This window comes from Delphinapterus leucas, chromosome 3 (assembly GCF_059928025.1).
Source record: "Delphinapterus leucas isolate spDelLeu-1000000601 "Yukka" chromosome 3, BTC_Dleu_Yukka2, whole genome shotgun sequence".
Taxonomy (NCBI): Eukaryota; Metazoa; Chordata; class Mammalia; order Artiodactyla; family Monodontidae; genus Delphinapterus; species Delphinapterus leucas.
The window spans coordinates 74,060,897-74,080,867 of NC_143131.1; the positions used below are offsets into that span (position 1 = coordinate 74,060,897).

General features: G+C 38.3%; 1 protein-coding gene across 1 annotated transcript in view; it reads left to right on the plus strand.

Moving 5' to 3' along the window:
* Positions 1-19,971, plus strand: part of ADGRV1 (adhesion G protein-coupled receptor V1) — a 199,633-nt gene that overhangs the window by 141,914 nt on the left and 37,748 nt on the right. The window contains exons 46-54 of the mRNA XM_089908569.1: positions 1,898-2,162; positions 2,908-3,030; positions 8,757-8,979; positions 9,312-9,516; positions 11,392-11,599; positions 12,680-12,753; positions 14,467-14,613; positions 16,826-17,081; positions 18,754-18,956. Coding sequence (XP_089764695.1) covers positions 1,898-2,162; positions 2,908-3,030; positions 8,757-8,979; positions 9,312-9,516; positions 11,392-11,599; positions 12,680-12,753; positions 14,467-14,613; positions 16,826-17,081; positions 18,754-18,956 — 1,704 coding nt within the window. The remainder of the gene's footprint in view (positions 1-1,897; positions 2,163-2,907; positions 3,031-8,756; positions 8,980-9,311; positions 9,517-11,391; positions 11,600-12,679; positions 12,754-14,466; positions 14,614-16,825; positions 17,082-18,753; positions 18,957-19,971) is intronic.

A 19,971-nucleotide genomic window follows, 5' to 3' on the forward strand; every position in this document is an offset into this window, starting at 1 on the left:
TCCTGTGTACTCTAGATTTTGTGTCTAACTACCTGTTGGCATGTACACATAAATATGTTCTAGGTATCTAAGATTTAACATATCTCAAATTAAACTGTAGATTTTCTCTATGAAACTTGTTTCAAGTGTTTGCTTTCATCTCGGGAAATAGTAACCTCATAAATGCAGTTGCTTGAGATAGAGTGCTGGGTGGTATCTTTTTAAAAAAATATTTATTTATTTATGTTTGGCTGCGTTGGGTCTTTGTTGCTGCGCACGGGCTTTCTCTAGTTGAGGTGAGCCGGGGCTACTCTTTGTTGCGGTGCACGGGCTTCTCATTGCAGTGGCTTCTCTTGTTGTGGAGCACAGGCTATGGGCGTGCAGGCTTCAGTAGTTGCAGCACGTGCACTCAGTAGTTGTGGCTCGCGGGCTCTAGGGCACAGGCTCAGTAGTTGCGGCGCACGGGCTTAGTTGCTCCACGGCATGTGGGATCTTCCCGGACTAGGGATCGAACCCATGTCCCCTGTATTGGCAGGAGGATTCTTAACCACTGTGCCACCAGGGAAGTCCATATCTTTCTTGATTTCTGCTGATTATTCATTCCCACCTAATTTATTATTAAGTGTTTTTGATTATATCTCCTGATACTATTTTGAGTACAGATGTTTCTTTCCATCTCTGCTTCTTCTTCCCTAATCTAGGTCCCCATCACTTCTTACCGTGCTAGTAGAATAGTCTCCTAGCTGGTCTCCAAAATTCTCTGATCTCCTCAGATCCATGTTTCAAGTAGCTGGAGTAGTCTTTTAAAAATATTAATTCATGTTGCTCCTCATTTTGAAATTATTCAATGATTTCCAATTATGTTTGGAATAACTTCTAAATTATTTAATATGGACTGTAAATAGGATAACCATATGTCCTTATTTGCCCACCACACTGCTGGGTTGTGCCTGTTGTCCTACAATGATTAAGACTGTCTCTTTCACTCTTTAAAGCATCCCTGTGTTAAATTATATGGGCACCTTAACAAAAGGTACCTCTCCAGTATTATCTTCATTCCCCCAGTGCTGTCAACTGCATTCTAGCTGCACCGGTCTTCATTCAGGTTATGACAAACTTTTTCTGCATTAGAAACTTTGTCATGTCATTCTTTCTAATTTTATTTCCTAGGACATTCATAATTCTCTATCATACCTTCCTCATTGTTGAGTACTTGTCTCAGTTTAGTAGTCATACATTTATTTAATGATTGATGTATTTATTGTTTGCCTTTCCCTAGTAGTTAATAAGATCCATAAAGGAAGAAGTGATTCTGTCCCTTACTTCTTGCATAATGCTTGGCTTATATAAGATTCCCAGTTTTTATTGAATAAATATAATTCTTTGTGAAATTGACCGGATGGCATAAGAAATCAGGTAGATTCAGGGTTTTCTTTCAGTTTAAAATACATGAACACTCACCTGAAACCTTGTATGCAGTGCCACCTTCAGGACTAAAAAGTTTAGGTGTTTTTCTTTATATTCTATTGCTTGAGCAGTGGGTAATGATAATACAGCATTAGAAAGTTTCTTATCTCACTCTGAATTTTTCATATTTAAATAAATTTTCTCCTATTTTTGGCTTCCCCTTCTCTTGCTGTCACCCACCCCTGCCCAGATGTATATTTGAAATTGATTTATTTTCAAATAACTTCTCTTTCATTCTCTGTGTGTGTACTCAGGCACACACACATACACACACAGATAAAAAGAGGGAGAGAGCAATGAGAGAGGATCAGTTTTGATATTTTCTCATTTATGAAAGTATCTTCCTAACTAAGTTAAGGGGTCTAGGAGAGTAAACATGTGATATTGGCTAAATTCTCACAAGTGCTTAATTCCTAGTCATGAGTGTTTTGTGTCTGATCATTCCCTGCAGGTCTTCAGATGGAACGGAGGAAGCTTTGTGTTGCATCAGACACTCCGTGTCCGAGGTGTGCTGAGCATGGCCTCATTCACCAGAGGAGGTGCTATGTTCTTAGCCATTTCCCAGGCTAATGCCAGGTCAAACTCCCTTTTACTCAGGTGGTCTGGAAATGAGTTTATTAACTTTCAAGAAGTTCCCATCAGTGGAACAACACAAGTTGAAGCCTTGACTTCAGGTGATGATATTTACTTAATTTTTGCCAAAACTGTTTTAACAGGTAAGACGATTTAGTGTTTGCAATGCATACATAGTTGTTATCGAAATTATCTTCCATTCATTTTATGTTCATATGAAAATGGTCTTGTAATAATTTTTTAGCTAATCCATAGTATGTTTCTTGATGGATCTAAGTATTGATTATCAGCTAACAGATGGATTTTGGGAAAAAAGAAAAACATTTTAAGTGTTATGTCCATAACCTGTGGGTGTTCTAAACCACTACTTTAAAGATATTAAAATAAAATTGGGGATGGGTGGGTAAAGTAGAAAGAATTATGAAGATTTTACACCCAAGGTACAAACAGGTAACTTTTTATATGGCTGTACTTGGGATGCCATGGGTAATCTGCAGTGGTAATAAATAGTGCCAAGCAACATTCAATAAGACCATTTAAAAATGTTCTCTGAATACAAATGTGCTTTTCTCTGCTTAGTAGGACTTTCATAGGTAAAATTTCAACATTCCTGAAAAATAAAACATTTGTTACTATTTTTTTGATATCAGATCATGATTAATGGTTAAACCATGTATCAATATATACTTCATGTGGTAAATGCAAGAAGACTTTTAAAGTGTTTCCTACTAAATTGTATTTTTTGTTTAATTGAATGAATTCTGAGAAATGTCCTAAATTTGTTTCTTTAGTAAAGTTTAATATTTTTATTATAGTTTTATTGTGTAATTTTGTCATTTTTTTCTGTAACTTTTGCCTTCAGATTTGCCTTTTATTCTGTTATTGTAGGAGATCAGAATTCAATTGAAATTTTCATCTGGGGGGGAGGACAGTCTTCTTTCAGATATTTTCAATCCCTGGATTTTGCTACTGTTAATAAGATCCACTTCTTCACACCAGCCTCAGGAATAGGTAAGGGCATTTTAAAAAACATTTTTATTTATTTATTTTTGGTTGCGTTGGGTCTTTGTTGCTGTGCACGGGCTTTCTCTAGTTGCGGCGAGTGGGGGCTACTCTTCGTTGCGATGTGCAGGCTTCTTATTGTGGTGGCTTCTCTTGTTGTGGGGCACGGGTTCTAGGCGTGTGGGCTTCAGTAGTTGTGGCTCGTGGACTCTAGAGCGCAGGCTTGGTAGTTGTGGCGCACGGGCTTAGTGGCTCCGCGGCATGTGGGATCTTCCCGGACCAGGGCTCAACCCCGTGTTCCCTGCATTGGCAGGCAGATTCTTAACCTCTGCACCACCAGGGAAGCCCCCATACGTTTTAATTTTAAAAACAAAACCTTTTGTAAGAAGGGTTTTCATTGCTTTTTTGTTTTTGCAGATCTCTTTAATGTCTGGTTTAATAGTTCGATTCTCATGTTTGCATCTGTAATTCAGCCTTTTTCAATAATAGCAGTCATCTGGCCTCTGGAAGATCCCACTGTGCACTCATGAGAGAATGAGAGTGAAGTAGACAAACCGCATCTTAGTATTATTAGGGAAACAGTTTTGACCTCACAGAACCTCTTGGAGGGTCTCAAGGACTCTTAAAGGTCCTTGAACTCACTCTGAGCATTACTGAGGTAGAGAAATCCTTGAAGGCATTTCAAAGGCAGGTGATGATCCAAGGCGTGTTTTTCAACTCCAACATGCTGGGTGCAGTTTGCAGCTGTCCGGGCAAGAGTAATGGAGAAGGCTTTTTGTGTGGTTAGAGGTGAGGGACTAAAATCAGGAGGACATTAGTAAGAGGACATGTTGATGCATGGGGGTAGTTCAATTCACAAAAGTTAAAAATCTACAGAGGAAATGCTGTTGAGAAGAGTAGAGGATTTCGCACAAATACAGGAATCTATTCTTGGGTTTTTCTCTTAGGTGCCGCACTGCTGCTTGCTCTATCAGGTGTTATATACTTTAGGCACTGTCACCTTTAGTCATCTCAACTGTTGATCAGGACTCAGAGGTTATTTACCTCATTTTTCATAGTAGATTGTTTATCTCATTGTACTTTGCTTCCATGTGTCCTACTCCCCCCTCCTTAGCCCTGCGTCCTCCCAGGTGTTCATGCCACGTGCTCCCCTCGCTCTGGACTCTTACATCATTTTCCAGCCTCCACCCCAGGTTTACTCTGCTGACAGTCCTGTGTCTGTCTCTGCTCTGCTCTGCTCATCCTCTTCTTAAATAACTTCCCTTTACATTGTCAGCCTGTGACAGGCCATATAAACCTGTGATGTTACCCTGTGATTTCCAACTCTGTGACTTTCTTATCATTCACTCAACAATTGATTTACTGAATAAATTATGTATCCTTCATCATGTATTTGTTTAGCTTTTGTTTACTTGTCCTTTAATTTTGTGCCTTTATCATTTTTGCTTTCCTTATACCTCAAGTTTTCAAGTGGACTAACTATATCTACTTGAGTCACTTATTATGATTCAGAATAGTTGCTTAATGAATGTTTTTAAGGATGAAGAGTGCTGCCTGAATGGGCCATTAATTGAAGTTATAGAATTCTCTTTAAAGGCTTAAAAAAATAGAATAGGCACTCTTTCTAAAAGAATTTGTGAAAAATTCTGCCAAAGGCTTGTTCCCTTTATTTCTTTTGTTTCTGTGACTTGAGGATGTAGAAATATGAAAAGATTATAGGTAATTATTTAGAATGGCTTATTATAGATGCCCTGAAAGCTGAAATTATGCATTAAATAATATTCAAGGACTTTCTTATTTTGAATGTGTCAAATATTTTATTAAATGTATTAGATTAGAGCCATGACTGTGAGGCTTACATATTTATTCTGGTTAATGGCTTGACAGAGATTATTGGGTAGTGACTGAATTCTTTAAATGGCAGAGGAAGAATGAATATGACAGAGACTGCAAAGACATATAAACCTAGCTTCCCCTTCTCCCTTTTCTCCTTCATTATTTAATAGATATTTCTTAGTGCCAGTTATGTGCCCAGCACAGTGGTAGACCCCAAGGAAAAAAGGGTAAGCAAAATCAGGTATAGCCCTTGCCCTGAAGAAGTTCAACATCTAATAGGGAAGAAGGCCATTATATATAATCGCACAAGTAAGTTTTTAGGTACAAACAGATAACTGCTATGAAAGAATAAAGTACTTGCATAACACGAAATGGAGGGGAGATGAATGACCTGGTCTGAGGGATGCCCAGAAAGCTGTCTTAAGGAAGAAACATTTAATTGTGGACTATAGGATATGTAGGAGTTAATGAGGCAAAGACTTGAGCATGAGGCAGCCTCTAGGCAAAAGGAGCAGCAGGGGTCAAGAGGTCAGAGTGTGGCAAAGGACCAGGAAGAGGCCAGTGTGGCAGTGAGGGGAGAGTGGTCCAGGGTATAACTGAAGATGTAATCAGATAGGCCAGATAGGGACTTAAAGGGCTATTGTCTTTATCCTGTAAGTATTAGGGTGCCTTTTATGAGAACATAATGAGGAGATGGAAGATAGAAGGGTTCAGAGAGAGAAAGAGAGAGGGAGACAGACACAGAGACAGATATTGTGTGTGAGAGTGAGTGAGTGTTTATATGTGTGTGTGTGTGTGTGTGTGTGTGTTTGTGTGTGTGTGTGTGTTTTAAAAATGGAATGTAGGGCTTCCCTGGTGGCACAGTGGTTGAGAGCCTGCCTGCCAATGCAGGGGACATGGGTTCATGCCCCAGTCCGGGAAGATCCCACATGCCGTGGAGCGGCTGGGCCTGTGAGCCATGGCCGCTGAGCCTGCGCGTCCGGAGCCTGTGCTCCGCAAAGGGAGAGGCCACAACAGTGAGAGGCCCGCGTACCGCAAAGAAAAAAGAAAAAATGGAATGTTGACTGCCAATAGGAGAAAAGCTTAGAGGCTGGTAAGAGAAAATGTCTGTAGACAAGCTGGAGGCTCTTAGCACAATTCAGACTGAAGATCTTGAATGCTGGAGCTTGGAAAGTGGTAGGTGATACAGGTGCAAAATCAGAGAAGTAGATTAATTCAGAAGCTGTCTCTCAAGTAAAATCCCGGGAGTTGATGATAGATTGCATATGGGGGTAGGTAAGAGTGAATATCAAGGATGAGCCCTAATTTCTGCAACTAATGGATGAGTGGTAGTCCCTTAACTATTATGGTGATCACGGGGAGGAAACCAGGCTTTTGGGGGCAGAGATAATGAGTTTTGTTGGGATAATTTGAAATGCCTTTGAGTCTTGATATTTAGATACCAATAAGTGTTACTGGTTGGAGCTTAGAAGAGAAGCCTAGACCACAGCTACACATTTTATACGTACAGAGGGTCATTTTACTACAGACAGAGGTGAAATTGTCTAGAAAGAGACTGTTGTAGTATGTATGAGAGAGGGGGGCCTTGAACCAAGTTCTGCTGAATTCCACTTTTTAAAGAGAATATATGATAAAGGAGTCAGGAAAGATGGAAATCTATAGCTAACACATGCTGAATGTTTATTATGTCCAAGGTCCTATTCTAGTCCTTTACTTTATCTCATTTAATCCTCAAAGCTCTGTATGCTGCTGGAAAAATTCACCCCTCCCTCCCTAGTCCCTGAGCACTCTCAGTTTCATCAAAACGATTACCTCTGGAAATCATGGCCTTTGGAGATTATTTGTATTAATTCATCACTCTCTTCATCCCTGTTTGATCATCCTAAGAAGACCAGGCCCCCTGGGGATAAAGAGACTGTCTTCCCCATGTGGTCTATGCATGCTGTAGACCATATGAGCCCTAACTGCCAGACCAGATGCTCAACTCGCACCTCCCCCAACTCCCCTTCCGTAATGCCCTGTGTATTGTATCTCAGACGTTTGTCAGAATCTTCCCTTCATCTCAATGCTCTGGAGCTCAGCACTCTCCTGAGGACACTGCTTCTCATGCAGCCCTCTTTGGCTGCTCTGTCTCTTACTGGTTCCTTTTATATTCCCAGATCTCTAAATGTTAGGAATGCTTGCTTTTTCATTTAGTCATGGAACTTTTCTTTGTCTACACTCACTTTTTAAATAATATTATCCAGTTTCCTTCCTTTGGGATATTTTTTCTTTTCTTTTCTTTTCTTTTTAAATAGTTTTGCTGTATGGAAGAGAATTCTGTAATCAGTACTAGTTAAAAATCCTGTTCCCCAGAGTAGATAGAGATTTAGGGAGTTTTTTTCCCCCCCTTATAAATTCCCTGTCTAATATTATCTTGAACAAATATGAATGTCTGTTTTCTGAGAAAGTACTCTCTGCATACATATATGTAGATTTGAGCCCCTACAGGTCCTGCTCTGAATGTCTGATTATCTATTTGCTGCCTTGTCATTCTGATCAGATTGCGAGGAATTGAATAGGGTATATCTCTAAGGGTTAAGATAAATAATCAGGGATGTTCAGAACACTTTAGTTTATGATTTTGGTTAGACTATAGCATCACTTAAACTTGAGAGATGTGATTCGTCTGAGGAGTTTGCTCTTTACTGAATGTATATGACTTTATAAAACTTTGTGAAAAATGTTTGATCAGTTTTAAAATGAAAGTTTATTAATAACAATCTTTTTTGATCTTTATTATGTAATATTTACTAAACTGAAATAGTACTTAAATTAATTACCATAAGTAAACATTATCAATAGTTTTTGATATTTAAGAGTAAGGATATGGGATTTTCCATTTCAACCTATTGGCTAAAATTTTAGAAGAGTCTCATGGTTTCTGGTTCTACATGTTATTTTAATGCCCAGTAAAACTTATTTGATATCTTCAGATTCCAGTGTGTTTTTCCAAGTACTGGAATTTGTACATTTCTGCATGATTTCCTACTTTTCTTCCCAGTTTTAAGTCTGAAGATTGCTTAATGGTATACACAGAGTAGTAAGCCCCCTTCCCCTCCTAATTTCTGCAGATGTAAATATATGCCATTGCTTTGAACTATTAAGAGCATGCTTTCCTACTAACATTTCAGAAAGCATTGGCAGAATATACTCTAAGATCATAAATTTGTTAATATCCTTTGGACACCTTTAAGAATTTATCAGGTGGAAATAAATAAAATGATGAATGCTGTCTCTAATTAATATTCACAAGTTAAATAGAATACAACAATAAACATCCAATGTAGGGGAATAATTAAATATATTTAAAAAATCAACTGTAGATTAGTATCTGTATATTAAAATTATAAATCTGAATGCTGTATAGCGAAATATAAAGCTATATATATGTAGAAAATGTATACTATAAATATAACATTAAGCTTTTTAATTAAGATTTTTTGTATTTAGACTGTGTCGATTATGAATTCATATGAATGGTGACTGGAAAGGAAAATATAAAAATGAAACATTTAGTGGTGGGATTATGAGTCTTTTTCACTTTAAAAATATCCTACCATGCTATCCAATAAATAAATATTAAGATGAATACAAAAGAGTCCAAAATTCATTTCGGTTTTATCATCCAGTGATTTTTTTTTTTATTAAGTGGATTGTGGGTACACTGTCAGGCTGACTTGTACCTTCCACAGTATTTAAAAATTATTATTTATATCTAGTTATTTCAGAAATTGAATCATATTTAGTTACTGCAGCAATCAAAATGGAACTTTGAGAGGTGGGAGGGTTTTGCTGTGGGGAGCTGGTAAGGTGACATTCACTTTTCATTCTCGCTGCCTTTTCTTTCCTTCCTCTAGTCCACATACTTCTTGTTGGCCAAGCTGTGTCTGCTCTTTACTGTTGGAATTCAGAGCTGAATCAATTCTCTTTTATTCTGGAAGCACCACCTGCTCATGATGCAGCCTCTGTTACAGTAAAGTCCCTTAATTCAAGCAAGCATTTAATTGCTCTTGCGGGAGCCATCCACTCACACACATATGAACTGGCCTATGTCTCGAGCCAGTCTGACTTCATTCCTAGGTAGGTTCAACATTTTATGCTGAATGTCTTTGTCTCACCATAATTTTATATGGTACCTAACTTCTGAGTCTTTATCTAGTGATGGAAGCATATACAAAATACAAGAACTATTAATAAGCCAGAAGTTTGGTTATTATCCATATTTCTAATATCTATTCTACCAAGTTAATTAGTGATATATGAACATTTTGGATTAAAATTTTACTTATGAAATGTGATTTCTGCAAACTTTTAATAGTAATCAGTATTATGAGAATTTTATGATTAATCTACCATTTATATGTCCTTAATTTGTTGTAGTTGACTTATTTTATATATACTTCTTATGCTAGTTCAGGTGAATTGATATTTGAGCCTGGAGATAAAGAAGCTATAATAGCGGTAAATATCCTTGATGATACAGTTCCAGAGGAAGATGAATACTTCAGAGTTCAGCTTAAAAATCCCAAAGGAGGAGCAGAGATTGGTATTAATGGTTATGTAAAAATAACTATTCTGTCTAATGATGATGCCTATGGAGTGGTTGGATTTGCTCAGGTAAAGATTCCACACTTTGACGTCAAATGATTTATTCATTGTATTTATTTATTAGCTGCTATCAACACTCAGTGAGTGTCTTAAGCCTCTCTTCTCTTCCTTTCCCTGCTTCATTCCGAACTCTGCATTATAAGGTGAATTCTACTGATGATTGAAGTTTATAGACTTACACAATGGACCCTTGAGTCAACTTGTCTTAAACTTTTTTTTGGTACTGATTCCTTTCCTAAGATTGAATTTGAAATGTTACCAGTTGGCCTTGGTCCAGGAGTTTGGCTCTGCTCTTATCCTTGTTTCCAGAGGGTAATGGTGAAGCAGATTCCAAATACACACTATACACTGTGTCTTGTCACACACATCACCTACAAATATATTACTGTCCTTTTACGCCTTTGTTACTTCTGTGTATTAAGAGAAAGAGAGAGAAAGACGTTTGTAACTGTATGTGCATTGTACACATGGAGATGCTTTCTCCTGAGGAAAGAGAGCTATCCAGTTATTCCAGTTTGACTTCCATACCCAGACTTCATATTCCTTTAACCAATGAGCAAAAGGACAAACCTTCATATTGCATCATTTAGTCCTATTTGCAAAATGTATCACGATTTCTTAGTTAGAGTTACAGCTGCAGGTATCTTGTGTTTTTCTCTGAAATATTCTGCAAATAAGGAAAGCTGAACTGAAACTGACTTAAAACACCTAGGGCGTGTCCACAGAGAAGGTGGGCTTGGGGTTGACTGGATACTCTGCTGTGTCACTATGGCTCAGATTCTTTTCATCTGTGTATTTTGCCAGCAAAAAGCTAACCTTTCGTTTCGTTGTTTGAAAGCTGATGCTATCATTAGGGCTACTGCTTTCTTGTTCATGTCCATTTGCAGAGAGAGAGATGCTTTATGTGGCTCTCTGTGTAAGGAAGAAGTTTCCCAAAAGCCTCTTCTTATGTCTCATTGGCCGGAACTGGGTAACAGGCCCACTTACTCAGTCATTTATTCATTCATATAGCAGGTATTTAATAAATACCTTCCATGTACCAGATGCTGTTTCAGATACTAGAGATATGTTAGAAAATAAAACAGTAAAAATCTCCATCCTCCTGGTCCTTAAATTCTAGAGAGGACAAGGGGAGACAGACAATAAGCAAAGACAAAAGAAACATCTGTACCATAGCTGATGTTAATAAGTGCCATGGAGAAACATTAGACAGGGAAGGCAGATGGTGAGTGAGGGAGGAGGTGGAGGTTGTATGCTGGGAAATCAAAAAAATCAGGGAGGGCTGTGCTGAGCAAGTGACATAGGGCAAAGGCCTGGAGGAGATGAGGGAGGGAGTTTTGTGCATATCTCAGGGGAGAACATTCAAGGCAGGGGCACCCATCAGCAAGAGCAGAGGCCTGGACGTGAAGCCTTGCTCCTCCGGTACAGCAAGAAGGCCACTGTGGCTGAAGCCAGTTACTAGGGAAGATGAAGGGCCAGGGCCCTGTGTCAGGGTCCCCACCAGCACCCACAGTTGTGACGACTTGCTAGGAGGACTCACAGGATCAACATTTAGTCTTTCTCATGTCTCTGATTTATTGGAGTGAAATGTTACAAAGCACAATCAGCCAAGGGAAAAGGCTTATGGGTGAACTCCAGAGGAAACCAGGTGCCTTCTCTCCCAGTGGAGTCACACAGGACACACTTAAATTCCCCCAGTGTCAAGTTGGGTTGTGATAACGCATGTGAGTGTTGCTGACCAAGGAAGCTTATTAGAGACTCAGTGCTCAAGGTTTTAACTGGGGGCTGATCACATAGGCACCCTGTACCTGGCATAGAACAAAATTCCAGAGTCCCAGAAGGAAACGGACTGTTTAGTATCAACCACATTGTGTGTACAAACAGTTCAGGCACAAGAAGCTGGTTATCAGTTCTGTGGGTGGTGAGAACCCTCCCGATATCCAGGTTCCCAGACATCAGCCAAGAAGGAACCCCGTAGGCCTTTTGAAGGATAGCGGTCAGGCCTGCTACCTTAACTCTTTCCTGCACGAGCCCCTTAGTGTTTTCATGAGTTTGGCCTCTGAGGGAAACTGGGAGCTTTTGGAGGATTGGGGTAAAAGAGAAATTTGATCCAACTAGCACTTTTTATTTTTTTTTGTGCGGTTCGCGGGCCTCACTGCTGTGGCCTCTCCCGTTGCGGAGCACAAGCTCTGGACGCGCAGGCTCAGCGGCCATGGCTCACGGGCCCAGCCGCTCCGTGGCATGTGGGATCTTCCCGGATCGGGGCACGAACCCGTGTCCCCTGCATCGGCAGGTGGACTCTCAACCACTGCGCCACCAGGGAAGCCCCCAACTTGCACTTTTAAAGGACATTCTCTTCATAGAATTGAGACTAGATTGTAAGAGGGCAAGGACAGAAATAGACTAGGAGGCTATTGCAGTAATTCAGCAGCAAATGATAGAGCTATGGGGAGCAGGAATGTGCCTTTCACCAAGACACAACCACTGTAAGAGAAGCAGTTTGGGGGGATAAGATTGGACTTACTAATACCCTGAGTCAATTCCTTGCAAGGATCGTAGGGGGTCACCCTGTTACCCGCTCTGTCCCACCTCTGGAGCCAAAGGCAGGTCAGCTTCCTCTGAGGCACCTCTGCCCAATAGAAATATAATATGAGCCCCTGGGTAATTCTGAGTTTTCTAGAAGCCCCATTAAAAAAGTAAAAAGAAACAGGTGAAGTCAGTTTTCATGTTATATTTCATTTAACCCAATCTATTTGAAATATTATTGTTTCAACATGTAATCAACGTAAAATTACTTATGAAATATTTCACATCCTTTTTTTCCCCATATTTTGTCTTCAAATCCAGTATGCATTTTTACACTTAAAAAGACTAATCACATTTCAAGTGCTCAGTAGCCACATGTGGCCAGGAGCTGCTGTGTAGGACAGAGTAGCTCTAAGATGTGAGCTGCGCAGGTAGGGTTAGAAAGAAAGCAGACAACTTCTTTCCCCACCAGGTATTCACATGACTTGTTTCCTCACTTTCCTCTTTGCTGAAATGCCATCTTACCGAAAGGCCTTTTCTTGCTGAACATTGTGACTCCCACCATCATTCTTTATTACACCTTAATCTTCCTTATGGCACTTAACAATGGCCTGATTGGTCTATTGCCAGTTTCTTTTTTTACTAGAATTAAAGACTATGAGAGCTGGCATACTGATTTCCTCACAGCTTTCCCTGAACCAGACAAGTGCCTGGCACTCTGTAGGTGCTTCCTGTGAGCCTGTCATTATGCAGGGGAGGAAACAGAAGACTCACGGGGCCTTCTCAGGATCTCATACAACTATGGAGGGCAGAGCTGGGGCTCCTGGGGCAGAACCCAAATGCTCTGCAGCTCAGCTTCATCTTCTCACCGGAAGCTGTGCTGCAGATGGGGAGTACATTCTGTTCCTCAACTATTTAAGCATAGATCGTGCTTTATGAAGCCTGTTTCACAATTGTTCTAGAGACACGAAGTCACCGTGGCCTGATCCTTGCCAATAGATATAGTATCCTAGGTTTCTTCAATCCGTTCAGGAAAATTCCTCAATACAGGCCTCTCGTGTCTGGACAGCCTGGTTCCAAGATGAGACTTAGTAGATGTTGAGAATTTCTTGAATATCTTCTGGCTGTATTAATCCTCATTTTACCAATCCTTGTTAACAGATGGCATGAAGCCTGAGAGAGGCTTCTCTTTTTAAAAAGCATTTTCTTTCTTTCTTTTTTTAAAGGCATTGTCTTTTATGAGCAAATTATATGCATATTTTAAAATCAAAGCATTTTCTGTAGGAATGTGTGATTGCCTTGAGCAAGATTTTACTACTATGTAACATCTGTAGCAATGTGTTAAAATGCTGTGTAAAACGCTATAGGATTGGATATCTACTCAAGTTAGCATTCTAACTGGAAGCTTACATAAGCTTAAATGAAATTTCTTAATTTTATTTAAGAAATTAATGGGGGAGTCTTTTTTTTAGATTAAGTAAAAGTAAGTAAAAAGACGAGAACAATCTTACTGGAAAGATTTTAAAAAATCTTTATACTCTGTGTTCTTGCTGTATTGCCTATGGAGAAACAAAGGTTATTGTAAGAAGAGAGTTTTTGGAGTATTAATTTTGAGGAAGCATTCATTAAATGGCTGGCAAGAGAAGTCACAGGCCTTGGGCAAAGAATGTTATAGTCACACAGAGGCAGCAATCAGTTTGGAACAAAGGAAAGAGGCTCAGAAGTATAGGTGAGAAGAAGAAGAGAGTAAGGGATTCTAACATGAGGGAAAAGGATCGTTCTGGCAGGAAAAACAGTTGTAAAGACCATGAGCTAAGAATGAAACATCATCCATGGAAACATCACAGCCTATAGAAACGTTTCAGAGGATATGAATTTAAGGATAAGAGACTTTTGTAAATGATCAGAAAGAGCTCACTGCTTCTCATGATGTCATTACATTTGGATGGGTCTTTGGGGACCACATAGACCAAACACTTATTTTACAAACAGGAAACAAAGGCCTAGAGGGATTGCCAGAGCTTAACATAGGGGAGGAGGAAGATTTCTCTGTTCTCCTGCCTCTCTCTATGACACTTCTGTTGTATAAGCTATTTACATGCTATGTATACTCCTTTAAAAAATGTGTATGCTTTCTGAGTATAAAAATAATATGTTTATTGAAGAAAATTTGAAAAATATAGAACCTGGAAAAAAATCCTATAAAAATTAACCTTTTCATTTACTTTAACTTAGTCTTTTACTTATTCAGACATGCATGTTTTAAAGTAAAAATCATGGTCATCCTGTATTACTGTTTTTTAAATATTGTTTTTTACATAATATGTCATGTTGCTTGGTACTGTGAAGTTTGCAAATGCATAATAGCATGACCTAAAAGTCTGCCTAGATGATTTCAAATAACCCCTTATGACTTCCTGTATTATTTTTCAGAATTCATTATATAAACAGGTGGAGGAAATGGAGCAAGATAGCCTAGTAACCTTGAACGTTGAACGCTTAAAAGGAACATATGGCCGTATAACTGTAGCGTGGGAAGCTGACAGAAGTATTAGTGATATATTTCCTACCTCAGGAGTGGTATGTAATTTACAAAGTTATAGGAGAGTCACTTTTAAATTATGGTTACTATTGATGCATGGGACCAAACCCTGTCTTGTGGGTGAAGTGTTTGAGTTTGACCATGTCAGCATTGGATTCCTCCTAATCACCATAGAGAGGGATACAAGTTAAGGTTAGTTTTATTGTTGTGATTCTTCTTTTTTCCCTATAATACCAAAATTATCTGTAAAAACATCATCCCTTTTGAGATTCAGTACACTGGTTGGCCAGATTATGGATGTATTACACTGTCAGAAAGATAAAACTAATCCAGCTGGGGCTGGAAATGTGGTTTTGAGATTTGGGTAGAATAGAAGCAGTAAATCGGGAACAAGTCCAGTGAAATAACAGGAAGTATGGAAAAGTAGACCAGAGTTGCTGAGTGATGTAGGTTGAGTTTCCTATAAATAGACTCCGAGATTGAGAGTTGTGGGCCAAAAGTTCATTGGGAAGAGCACATATAAGGAAGTGAGGAAGGCAATCATGAGCAGAGGGAGAAGTTGATCCACAGACAGTTGTCCCTGAGGTGGAGTTTATGAGGGAGTTTTGGAGCTGAGCTTGTCCTCTGGAGTTGTTTCCAGTTGGGGCGAGGGGATATAATGTTGCATCCTGTTTTAGCTGTCCTTGACCTCTGCTCATCTTTTGGTTGAGGCATAACCTGGGGTGAAGAATATTATGGCAAATTTTATTGTAGTGAATATTTACTTTATTCAAGCTACCAAAACTGCAAGTTGTATCTCTCAGGTTCTGTGTGTTCTGAATTATAATATGCTTCCCCAATTAATATTTCTTATATAAGCATGATTAAAATGATTTCTAATTTAAATACACAATAGTATCTTAGGTATGGACTGTATTTTTAAAAAATTTATGTATTTATTTTTGGCTGTTTTGGGTCTTTGTTGCTGTGCATGGGCTTTCTCTAGTTGTGGCGAGCAGGGGCTACTCTTCGTTGCAGTGTGAGGGCTTCTCATTGTGGTGGCTCCTCTTGTTGCGGAGCATGGGCTCTAGGTGCATGGGCTTCAGTAGTTGTGGCTCACGGGCTCTAGAGCGCAGGCTCAGTAGTTGTGGCACACGGGCTTAGTTGCTCCGCGGCATGTGGGATCTTCCCAGACCAGGGCTCGAACCCGTGTCCCCTGCATTGGCAGGCAGATTCTTAACCACTGCGCCACCAGGGAAGCCCTGGAGTGTATTTTGGAAGAGAATTATCTTATCCAAAGGTCAGTAAGTTCTGTAAAGGGCCAGATAGTAAATATTTTAGACATTGAGGGCTATATGTTCTCTTTCCCAGCTATCAGCTTTGCCCTTGTAGCACAAGGGCAGCAATAGACAGTATGTTATCAAATGACCTTTTCTGTTTTCCAATAAAGCTTAATTTTATAAAAAATGGATTTGACCAAAGGGCAGTAGTTTTCTGACTCTTGATTTTATTAATAAAACTCTTGAGTTTATATCCTGAAGTGCCTTCTTTAGGTAGAGAGATGAGTGTCAGCAAAATAGGCCTGTAATGCTAGTTTGAATTGTTGTAAATAGTATGTATCCCTATTACTAGAGAATAAAGTCTGAAATGGGGAAAAAAGGGAAATGACATTCAAGAAGCAGACAGAAGCCCTATCAGAAAGGACTTCAGATGCTTTTTAGCAAATTTAGGTTTGACTCTTCAGACAGTGGAGACCCAGGAGGAGAGAGAGACTCTGATTTGTACCTCTGCCTATCTTTCTCTCTCTATTTCTATTTTGATTGATTCATTGTTAAATAATACATCTATTCAGAGTTTAGGTGAGGGAAGTGGAAGTAGCACTCCTAGCAAAAGTTTTGTAGAGAAAAATGTTTAAACTATATGCCACCTTCTTTTATGTTTTTAGGTTTTTATATATGGTATCCAGGGCTTAAATTTCCAGAAAGAGTATGTACTCAATATTTTATTAAGAAGGTAGGTTTCAGGATAGGACAGTTTGGCTACATGTTTTATTAGCTAAGTTTTAGTAGTGGTTTACTTTTTCTTTTTCCTAACAATCTTCTACTTCTCATGTGAAAGGCATTTGATTGATTTGTAGGATCGTATTATGTTGCTTAAATATCTCATTATTTAAGATATGGTCGATATTAAAAGATAATCTAACCTTTTGGTATTCTTACTGCACAGTGATAAGTAGAATATAAATAAAATCTTCTGTCTTTAAAATTTTAGATTTCATTTTCTGAAGGCCAGGCACTGTCTACAATTACTCTGACTGTTCTTGCTGATGACCTACCAGAGTTGTCAGAGATTGTGATTGTAACACTCATCCGTATTATCACAGAAGGGGTTGAGGACCCATCAAAAGGTGCTACTATTGATCAGAAAAGAAACAAGTCTGTGATAACCACTCTGCCCAATGACTCGCCCTATGGCTCGGTGGGCTGGCATGCTGAGTCTCTCTTCGTCAGAGTAGCAGAGCCTAAAGGTAAATCTTGTTAATTATTTTTCAGGTTCTAGTAAGTTTTATTGGATGACTTAATTCTAATATTTACTAGGGATGTAATTTTCTTTTTACATGATATTTTTCAGTTTGACAGGTCATACTCAATCCTTTTTTACTTTTTGTTTGTTTCTATTAAATTTTCTGATCCTGTCATTACACAGTGATATGGCTGTATGAAATACTTTTACTTTTACTTTTTTTTTTTGCGGTACACGGGCCTCTCACTGTTGTGGCCTCTCCTGTTGCGGAGCACAGGCTCTGGACGCGCAGGCTCAGCGGCCATGGCTCACGGGCCCAACCGCTCCGTGGCATGTGGGATCTTCCCGGAACAGGGCTCGAACCCGTGTCCCTTGCATTGGCAGGCGGACTCTCAACCACTGCGCCACCAGGGAAGCCCTACTTTTACTTTTTGAGACATTACTGTCATAATAGAAATAATAATATTTTAGTAAATCATTATAGTAGAAGTGTTTGGGTTTTATTTTACTTTCTCTTTTTCATTTTTGATATATCTGTTCTCTTTCCTCACTCAGATTTCTCCGCTATAGATTTTCAATAGTTATAGAAAACAATGAGCAGCACAGAGAAATGCATGTGGTACTCGAGGTGTTAATTATTAAACCCAAAGCAGTAATTAGAATAATATTTTTTCTGTGAAGCACAAGTGATCAGTGCCTCTTTTCCTGTTTCCTTTGAGCTTAGTGTTGACATCTTTGTCTAAATGACTATTCTTATCAACTGTAGAATAGATTTTTATAGATAAAGGTCATTTGACTTATTTGAATAAAAGGTTATATATAATATATATGTATTAAGAATATGTGAAGACTCTAAAATTTTCAGATAGGAACATGGACATCTTTCAAGGACCTTTTATTTAAATAGTTGATGGAAAAAAATGACGTGTAATTATGCATCTAGGTCTTTATATATCTGTACGTATCGGAATAGAAAGAGTAATCTTAAAATAAAATGATCTGTTCATTTATCCATTCAAGAGTCATTTTTGAAGCACCTAGTAAGTACCAGAAATTGTGCTATGTGTTCTGGAAACAAAGACAGGGTATTTGGTCATTAGAAATTCACAGACTGGTAGGGAAATTGACAAGCATTTTTTTCATTTATATAGCAAACTAAATTTAAAAACTCTAAGAAATGAAATAAAAAATACGTGCTGGGAAATACTTTGAGCTTTGTGGTAGCCACCTTTACTGTAAGAACGAAATTGCTCTTCTTCTAATGATTAGTTATTAAATGATGACTCTGTGTGCTTAATTTTTCATTTTCAAAGAATCTTCCTGGCATTTGTAATTAGCCCCTCTGCTCAACCAGCAGGTATGCACTTTCCTAAGATTTTCAGCAGTTTCTGTTAAAGTGCATGACATGTGCAACATAGGAGAGTGAATTAGAGTACCAGAAGTGAGGGTTTAGAACTGGGATATAATGCTAACAGCGTGTGGTGATTCTCACCACAACTTTGGAGACAAGGTGGATAAAACACTAAATACTCCTTGGGAGTATACATTGTCTTTGTTTTACCTCTCTTTTTTACCGGTCTGAAAGGGGTAGTGCAGAACATTCTATCCTAAGTGCTTGGAATAGCATCAACAGCAAGTAGAAAAGCTTACCTACTTAAGGCATGTCTGTCTCACAGAGAACATCACCACTCTTCAGTTACAAATTGTTCGAAATAAAGGACTACTTGGAGACATAGCCATTCAGTTGGTAGCTAAGCCCAATTTCTTACTGCACGTCAGTAATCAAGCCACTGAGAATGAAGATTATGTGCTACAAGAACCAATGATAATAATGAAAGAAAACATAAAAGAAACTTATGTCAAAGTTGCCATTTTGCCGGTGAGTCTAAGGCTGCAATGAATGTGATGTAAAATAAAGGAAAATACTCTTGAAGGTAAAATCTTTAAAAAGGGTGCCTTTTAAGTATAAAGATACAAGTACTCTAATGCTCCCACCCACCCTAATATTTAATAATGAATGACTAATAACTGAAAGATAAAATAACAAGTGTATTAATTGTTTATATTTATTTGTGAACTGTAATATTGTTTGAATGAACTTTGAAACATTGAATCTGGATTGATTATGTGTCTGGTTGGATCCTCTATTCTGTTGCTTTGTTAGTTGTTTTCAACTAATGATTGAATGAATAAAATACCCAAGTCAATCTGGTTATTTTTATTATTGCTTTTACAAGACAGTGTTTTCATTCCATGATACAATCACTTGAATTAAGATTAGTCTTCAGATGGGGTTTAGATCTGGTTTTAGTGCTCTCTTTCTCTCCTTCATCTAAAGAGAATGTGTATATACGTCTGTAGTGATGCCCAAGAAACTGAAATTTGTTAATAGTATTATCACTAATATATAATTAAATATTGTATTTATATATTATAGTCCTATATTAATTATTATCATATCCTATTAAATGAATATAATATCATAACATTAGTGTTATTAATAGTGGTATTAGTAGTATTAGGTAATAGTGGCTTCTGGAGAGGACATTCTGGAAAGATGTAAGGGATGGGACAGAGCGGAGGTTTCCTTTCCTTTTCTCTAGGTATTCTTTCTATCTTTGGAAATTTTTTATTACCTATTGAAAAATAAGGTAACAATTTTTAAAAAGTTAATTAAAATATAGGCTTATAATTAGATTTACAAGTCCAGAGCTTTCACTTTTTAAGATGTATGTAGCATTTACCAGTTTCTCCTAAATTGAGGGGATGTTATATATGTAAAACATATTCAGTAGGATGTGGTCAAAATTGTAGGATAGATACTTTTAAAGAATTATTTTACTTGCTCCTGAGTATGTGGCTTCCATTGAAACATCACCAATAAGCTTGAATAT